This window comes from Polypterus senegalus, chromosome 2, assembly GCF_016835505.1.
Source record: "Polypterus senegalus isolate Bchr_013 chromosome 2, ASM1683550v1, whole genome shotgun sequence".
Lineage (NCBI taxonomy): Eukaryota > Metazoa > Chordata > Cladistia > Polypteriformes > Polypteridae > Polypterus > Polypterus senegalus.
Genome location: NC_053155.1, coordinates 266,702,382 through 266,711,347, shown reverse-complemented (window position 1 = coordinate 266,711,347; position 8,966 = coordinate 266,702,382). Strand labels below are relative to the sequence as shown.

At 36.5% G+C, this 8,966-nt stretch overlaps 1 protein-coding gene across 1 annotated transcript; it reads left to right on the top strand.

Moving 5' to 3' along the window:
• The first annotated feature begins 1,614 nt into the window (after positions 1-1,614).
• Positions 1,615-7,486, top strand: LOC120523844 (homeobox protein CDX-2-like). The gene is made up of 3 exons (XM_039745501.1): positions 1,615-2,038; positions 4,253-4,398; positions 6,576-7,486. The coding sequence occupies exons 1-3, from the start codon at positions 1,615-1,617 to the stop codon at positions 6,774-6,776; spliced, it is 771 nt and encodes a 256-aa protein (XP_039601435.1). The 3' UTR covers positions 6,777-7,486.
• The last annotated feature ends 1,480 nt before the right edge of the window (positions 7,487-8,966 follow it).

The following is an 8,966-nucleotide window of genomic DNA, read 5'->3' as shown; positions in this document are numbered from 1 at the left end:
TTTGGAAAGGTTTCTCTTTGGGTTTTACACCAACTAAAATGTATACCACAACAACAACTATTATTATTATTATTATTATTATTATACAACAATGGTCCATGGAGTTGAGCTCACGGCATATTACGTACCTTAGGCAGACGAGCCTAATGAGCACCTCTTTATTCGGTATCATGAAAAGGACGCGTTGTTTTCAAAGCTGACTTTAAAATTTTTTACACCTTTGTTGGTTTGAAAAAAAATAAAATGTTATTCTACTTTTCAGTTTCCGCAGACTATATACTGTAGTAAAATGAACTACTTAATGATCATCATCAACAGCATTTTTTTTTTTGCCCTTTTAAAAGTGGTATTGGGGAAAAGGTGCAGTGTGGCAAGATATCTGGTACATCGATAGTAAAAGAGTAACACATTTCTGACTGTTATAAAGTATATTACGCAGCATATTATGCAATTATATTAGACAAATATGCAACTATAAATAATGAAGAAAAAAGCAAACTGCAGAATTGTTATTGTGAGACAGTTATCGAAAGTAAACGTTGTCATTGCTGGTAATATTAAAATAATAAGATGTTTTTGTTTTTGTGACTTTGTATTAAAGCGTAAAGATAATCGCTTTACGCGAATTGAAAATCGAAGTGTATTCGGCGTCAGATGCCGCATGTTAGTAAATTATGACTAAAACACCAAAGCTTGAAAGCAAAGATTGATAAATAATTGACAGAGTTCTTGTCACCGTGTAATTTAAACTTGTAAGTATAAAATATCTATCTGCAAGGATAAGGTAGACAAATCGTATGGCTCACACAGAATTATTCTTTAGCGTTGCCTTCAATGTTCTGTAGAAGCACTCTATAAGCGAATCAGAAGAAAATGTATAAAAGGCTGTCAAAACACGTTTTTGTTAAGGAATATTTAACCACTCGAAGGTCTTAAATACAGTAACATGAGTGTCTGTCCTAACAACTAACAACTGGTTCAATATACCTCCATACAAAATTTAAACACAATGTACTTTGTTATCCTAACATCACCCACAGGAACCATAAAATCGTCGCTTCTTCCAGTCCCCCACAAGTATGCCCATCGGGTTTATAGCACCCAACGACTTCCTCGTGGGTCCTGTTTTATTAATGCTCTCTCGCTGCTGCGCCGGGAATGAATAGACTTTACTTATAGCCGTGGCGCCTCATTCTTTGCAGAAAACAAACGCTTCCTCCTCAAAAATTCAAACAAGCACATTTGAACCTGTTTGTGAGGTTAAAGTGCATTAGGTTGTAAAATCGGGAGGAAGCTCTGCGACAATAAAAGCTGAATATTTAGCAGTGATTAGTTCTTTGCCCTTTTCTTATCTTTTGAAATGCAAATCTTTTCGGGGGTGGGGAGTGCGGGTGGGGGGAGTTATACCAAATGAGGTGACGTCACGTCATATTGTAACAGCAACTTTGTAAACAATCATTCATGATGTGGAATTCGGTCAATTTGTCCAGATCACCAGAGGAAGAAACTACTTGAAACGTTCCATAAAGAAAATAAGAGGGAGCTAATGGGCTAAAAATGTCATTCCCTTCTATTTCATAACACTATGTGGATTGCGCCATTCCCACTGCCACAATGTACGTAAGCTACCTTCTGGAAAAAGAAGTCAGCATGTACCCAACTTCTGTCAGGCATACTGGACTTGGTCTTGGTGCTCAAAATTTTGTCAGCCCGCCGCAATACCCGGATTATGGAGCTTATCACGTACCTGGGGTTAATTTGGACAGCGCACCACAGCCATCTCCATCATGGCACAACACGTACGCACCTTCGCGGGAGGACTGGAGCATGTACGGCACTGCGCATACGAATGGGGCCTATGTATCCACCGGGACCATCCCTTACAACGGCACCGACGTGAACCCAATGCCGCCACCAGGAACTGGGGTCATTCAGGCCCTTAACGGTGGCTCAGTGGAGCAGCACGTTACGTCCAACAGTCCTCGACCCTCTTACGACTGGATAAGAAAGCCAGCTCAGCCCATGTCTTCTAATTCAGGTAAAAACAAAAATGGTAAGGAGTTTCTGAAAAGGCTTCTGTTAATGCCTCAGTCACTTCCACGGTGAATTTCAATTGAATCATTTTTAATCAACAAGCCAGACTTAAATGAGGCATGTAAACTGTTCCATAATAGTTAATTGGACATTCGTTTTATTTGCTACATTCCATACCTTGAAGGGGAGATAAATCTATGCTCAGTCATGTCATGAACAGCACGACTTACAAACTACAATGACAAGAAGTACAATAAAGAAATCAGGTAATAGTACAATTCTATGTAAGTCTGGTAGTGTGAAAAACAACTTGGAAACGCGAATGTATTTTGTTCAACAAAGAATAATTGTGTTTATTCTTCCGCACGAACCAGAGACATTATTCTGGAAGAATTTTGAAATTCTTAGAACCGCTGAATAACATAATATGAGACTTGGCAATAATAGATTATAAAAAAAAAATACATAGAATATTATGTGTGATAAAATGTCAATAAACTGAATATCGCATCACTTAAGATTTAACAGATTACGCAGAGTCAACACACATCTTTGCTTTGTAATTGTTTGGTAAAGTTTCTTATGAAACCTAATGTACAAATCTCCGTCAGTGTTCGTGCAACTCCACTTGCATGTGTATATGGCACACGGCTCAATTCATTTTAAAAAGGGAAAGCCGCTAAGCCCAGGGAATTCCGTCAATAAAAATATACAGTAACTGTATGAAATGGTTCATCTTCACAATTGTGTTTAGATAGCGTAGGCAATGAGGTGAAATAAACAGATATGGTAGTTTTCAGATCGGTATACTTAAACATGGATAGGTTTCGTCATGGTGTCATTTTTGAAGAACACGCAAAACAAACGTGCAATTACAAATAATGTATCCATTGTACGCGTGGGCTTTAATCCCACGGCACAAGAAAGGAGTGGTCACAGATGTTAAACGTAGACAAAATAATATTAATAAAAATGAACAAATTATCGAACATGTATTCCATGTGCTAGTTTTGTTTTCAAATGACTTGTTAGTAGATACTTGAATATGCAATGTTGCATATCTATGATGCCTGGCACTTCCTGGTTATTACCACTTTAAAGTTGACAGTTTCACTCGCCTATATGTCATCTTATTTTCATGTTCAAAATGAACACGGTTAATTTAGCTCAGGATTGAGTAATGTCTTTAAGAAATCGTCCGTGATTTGGAATTCAAACAGATATGAATAATGTGCTTTTAAGGATTAAGAGCCTTTCCACTCTTGGCTGAGCAAGTCAAACAGTAAAGCAGAACTGCTGCTGTGAATGGCCACTGCTCCGGGTGATAAGATCTTGTTGTATTACATTGTTTGAGGTCTTGTTAGCCATTGAGCAAGTCTGAGAGTTTTTCTCTGATCACACAACTGTCTCAGCGGGGTGCCTTTGTTGTGGCTTGAAAGTGTTTACCTGGACAAAGTGAGGCTTGTCAGGCATTAAACACCTACAGGCACATTTGCGTTTCATTCGCTGTGATCTCTCCGACCATTTTGTATTCACAAGAGGGGGAGAAATCTACAAAGGGCATACAGTAAGCGCCAGCACCCAAAACGGCTGACGTTTAAAAAAAAATCCATAATCTTCTTTTAATGTTTAGTCCACCAAGAAGCAAATCAATGGACACTAAGCTTAATAAACCACATTATTCCACAGTGTATATCATTTTGGAGGAATAAAGCACAAAGGTTTTTACGGTTCACTTTAGGAAACAGATTTGGTAAAGCTGCGTATGTATTTTGAAAACATATCTGGTTATCAGTCATTTCTCGAAATACAATTGTTTGTCTTTACTGTAAATATAGATGTATACTTGTTTATAATTTAATAGCATGAAATTTGTAAATGTTATTATACAGTACCTTAAAATTACATTTCTCATGGATCGGTGTGGTGGCAAAAACTATGCTGGATTCCTTTTGACTTAATTTTATACATTGGACTCATGACATTTAACAGAAATTATACACAACACATTTTGCCACAATATGTTTTTTATTTTAATGGGTCATTTCAAGAAACATTATGGTGCCGTAAAACCGTAAATAAATGCTGTTTCAAAAACTGCGCAAGGGGATAGCAGTGTTTTTACTACTTTCAAGTAATTAAATTGTTTTTAGGTGTTCTTTTTTTGCTAGAAAATTTAATAAAGCGATTTAAAATAAATGTTTTTTTTTTCCTACAGGTAAAACCAGAACGAAAGACAAATACAGAGTCGTGTATACGGATCACCAAAGACTCGAACTGGAAAAGGAATTTCACTATAGTCGCTATATAACAATCCGAAGGAAGTCGGAGATTGCAATGAGTCTGGGTCTTTCTGAGAGGCAGGTAAATTCAACTTTTGACTTTATTCTTCTTAAAGCTCAAGTTTCAAGTTTTGTCGCTTTTAATGCACGCCACTGTTAAAGCTGAAATGATAAGTTATCTCTCTTTCCATATATATATATATATATATATATATATATATATATATATATATATATATATATATATATATATATATATATATATATATATATATATAGTGTGTGTGTGTGTACTGCATTTACTTCAGCATATGTGTTCTGGCACGTGCATTACTGAATTACACCAGTTCATTACGATATTGATGTTTAGTGAATTAAAGTTGTAAAAAATTAGACCAATACTGTTGGTTTACTTAGAGCCTCTTACTCAAATTTTGTAGCCATTTTGTCCACAAATCATAGTCATGAAGGACTGAATATGTATACAGTACTCCAACTCTTTATATTAGTTGTCTGCCGTTCACTGATTAATAATACAGTAGTTGTTTCCTGCCTTGCGCTTATGCAGCCCTCCTCTCTTTTGATTTGGATTAAGAGGTTCTAACATTCTCATTATGTTATGAGTTCAGTAGAATTACCTATTGATGAATTTTGAATATATATAAACTTACATTTCTATTATGATATTTGCACAAGAATATATGTCCAGCAAATGAATGACGTCCCGTCCAGGACTAGTTGCGCCCTCGACTCTGGGATTAAACGTTTTAAACATGGATGGGTAACTTTAACGGATTACAAAAACAGGCCATTCTCAATGTACTTTATGTGAGTGTGGATTTATGCAAGTGTTCTCTCAGGGCTAATCGCCGCGTTTTGCAAATGGATTGTCTTCTTGAGAGATATACTCACTTCCACGTCAATTAACCTTTATAACCTCATTCAACTTGATTTTGCTGTGTTAAATGATTATTTATTTACAGCAGATTAATGAGTTATAAAAGCCTAATGGTATTTTACTGAAAATGTTTGAACTCAACGTAAAATATAATGTAATAAAACTAAGAAATCATTTTTGAAGGTGAAGCAGTATCGTTCTTTTGCTCTTCAGTTAGTGCCGCACGTCAGGCAGTGTAGAATATTTCTAAAATAATTTTGCATGTAGCTTCTGATTAATCCGCATTCTCGTACTTGCCTATTAAATAAGACACTACTCGTGCTACAAAAGTACATAAACGCAGGGTAGTGAATTTTTTCTAACTTTTTATGTTCGGCTTCAGGTAACATCTCACCGATGTTATAAAAACGAAAAACAGGGATTCTTTTCTTATTTAACGTCTAAATATTTTTTACATCAAAATAGTAAGGCTACACAGTGTCGAAGCCAATCACTTATTTCCTTGGATGAAAAATTGTGAACAATCATGCTAAACACCTTAATGCGGTATAGAAATATAATCATTCAGTTCCGTGTAACTTTACCTGTAAATCAGAATATTTCGAATAACTCAAAAGGCAAACTATAACTAGTCCTGATGTATGGTCGTAGGGGGACCAGAGGGTATCTAGACAGTATCCAGTGTAAACAGCCTGAAACCGGCGAGAAAAGGACACCCTCTCATTCGTAATTAGCTCGGTTAGTCGGCTCATCCGACGGAGTTCTTTGCATCTATTAGATAAGGCGGTGGTGTTCTGCACTAGAACTGTATGCTAACCCAGGTTCATACTCTGGAAAGAGACTCCGACAGCACATTGCAGGGCGAATTTAGAGTCGGAGAACAAGATATTAAAGTGCAAATTTAGAATGAGAGAAAACTGGAGTACGTAAAAGTGCAAACTAAACACACCGAGTCGCCCGGTGATGTGAATAGGAGAGTTACTTGTAAGTATCTTTTTAACAGGTCTACTGTTGTATCGTTAATAGTGATTTATAATTAAAAAGTTCGTGGAAAAACTGTTAAAGTTTAAAATTCAAACGCAGTAAAACCATCTGAGCAATACAAAGAAATGCAGTGACGAATACATAAATAACTAAACAAAAAATAAAACCTGTATCTCTTGTACTAACTCCTGAAGTAGACATAATTATAGAAATTTTAAAAAGTCAAACGAAATGTGACGATCAAAATAGTAATGTATACTCTCGTAGGTTTTGTTATTATTACTGTTTGTTCTAACTAGTATATCTATCGAACTACTGCGTATCTATGAATTTATGTTTTGATTACCTATCATTTCTCTTCTGTCTGTATTGTTTAGGTGAAGATCTGGTTTCAGAACAGAAGAGCCAAGGAAAGAAAATTAGCAAAGAAAAAAATACAACAGTCTCAATCGGGATTAATGCATAGTGGCTCTGATGACTTTAGTCCAGCTGTTGCAATGAGTTCTGCGGCACTAATACCGGTGGAAAGTGGCGGAGGAGTCCATTGTCAGAGCACCTCTACTCTGCCCGCACCTTGATCTCAGTGAAGTCAAAGCCTCAAGCACAGACTGGCAAGGTGAATGATCGATATTAGCGAGAAAGAAGCTACCTTTGTTAAGCAACGCTACAGCTTGAGAGACTTAATAACCCGGTTGGGTAACCTTTATTGATTTTGAGGCCAACTGGAGAGAAAATGTCTGAGAGAAAAAAAATAATTTAGAGCAGCACTCCAAGAACAACAATGGTCATTTGTTTACGACACCATTGACGTTTACACATTTTTGGAAATTCCAAATGAGACTATTTTGTAAGTTTTGAATAGACACTTTTTACGTGTTGTTAGCGGATTGTTTAAATACATTTGTGTACATATTTTTCTGTGTATTCTGTGAAAAATAATTCTTTATGCATTTTGTCTCAGGGATCATTAAATATTATAGAGTTTTTTAAAAAAGGGGTACTTAAAGCTACGCACAAATGCTTTCAATCAATGCGTAGTTTCTTCCAAAGGCAACAATAATTGTACTTTAAAAGAACACTATTTTAGGGTTTCATCAAAACTAGAGCTAGACTTTGAGTGAATTCCATACGGCTCAAAGGCGTTGCTGTCTTGAATGCCATTTACTTTAAACAAAACGGTACCCATATACTCACTCCAATATTCATTTTTAAAAAGCACTCCTCGTTGATTTATGTGTGAATTTGTACCCCATTTCCTGACAAGTTATGAAACCCATTTTTGGATGAAATCCCCACATTGTGATTATTTTATTTTTTCATTTTTGATTTTTGTTAATACAACATGTCCTCTCAGTATTGAAAAAATGGCATACCAACATTTGCATTGCACTTTGGATTATTAGGAAACCATTTTTAAGCCATTTGGAATGGCCGTGCAAGCGGAATTTCTAACGTGAAATAAATTAAAAGGCAAACGTCATGCTTTGTTGTCTTATGTGTTTACGTGTGGATAATTCTACATCAGTTATGCATGGTGTCTTCTTGCAATTTTATCAGAATCGTTTCACACCAAAATTGCCAGTTTTAAATAAACCCTAAAATGTACACAGTATATGGAAACACTCTCCATACCAATGGTTGTAAATATTACTTGAAGGGTTACTTTTACACAATCGGTCAATTTAATGCAGGTGATTGTGCTGTGTTATTTGTCAAAAAGTAGAACTTCATATTTTGTGTGCGACCTTGCAGAACACTAAAGGTAACTGCGTGTTTCATTTATGCATTGGACTAAGATTGTTATGTTGTATTGTTGAACTGTTATGAAGGTATATCATCATAGCATACCTTTTGTGGAACCCACTTATTTCTCTTTAGAGGATGGAATCTTTTCTAGCAAGATCAAGTGCAAGGTAAGAACGTGCCTTTTGCGATTGCGCAGCCTCCATAACTATTATGAACAGCACCAGTTCTAAATTAATAGTTTCTTTTTTATGTTTTCTCATATATATAATATGTATACATATATACAAGGAGTGCAACAAATAAAAAAAAATATACTCCCGTATCTCTCGGTTAAAATATGACATTTCCCGTGGTGGCCTGCGGCGCTTCTCTAGGCCCAGCCTTCCAGGCATTTTGAAGCCCGCTTATCCAGCGCAGTGTCACGTGGTGCCTGGGGTAATTTGTTTTGCACAATCAAACTGTCTCTGTAGGTAACAGCGATCATAAAAACTGTACAGTAACGCAAACGATTTGAAACAATGCCTAAAGGTGAACTCAGGAGGCAGCTAATAAACTATAAACTGAAGGAAAGGGTCCAATGAACTCCTTCATTCGAAAGGTGCCTTGTTGGAGATCACAAATTAAAAGAAAACCTTTAGTCATAGATTACCGTGCACAATAGCTAATCGTTTCAACGTGGCGACTTTCATGAAGTCAAATATATCAACATTCTGAAGAAAATAAAATTCTAGTGTTTTAGGAGCAGATGAATACACTGCAGCTACATTTGGGGGGGACATATTGGGCGTGCCTTTGGAGGCCGTAGGGTCGATTCACCCTTTCGGGCATCAATAAAACTAAAGATAATGTGGGGTGGGGACGCTGCTGACGACTTTAAACCAATCCCTTTCTTGGCCACCTTTCCCAGGCTCACAACGCCAGTCATCAAAGTCCTGTGAAAATGTATTGATCAGCACAAGGGACAGATAAGGTAACTGAAAGAAGTGAACGTCTGTTCCCTGAACACAGAGAAAATGAACACT

What these genes read in the sequence shown, in the direction of transcription:
- LOC120523844 (XM_039745501.1), top strand. Translation starts at nt 1,615, where the DNA reads ATGTACGTAAGCTACCTTCTGGAAAAAGAAGTCAGCATGTACCCAACT. An exon ending in GCCCATGTCTTCTAATTCAG is followed by an intron (nt 2,039 to 4,252) that starts GTAAAAACAAAA and finishes TTTTTCCTACAG; the next exon opens with GTAAAACCAGAACGAAAGAC. An exon ending in TGGGTCTTTCTGAGAGGCAG is followed by an intron (nt 4,399 to 6,575) that starts GTAAATTCAACT and finishes TGTATTGTTTAG; the next exon opens with GTGAAGATCTGGTTTCAGAA.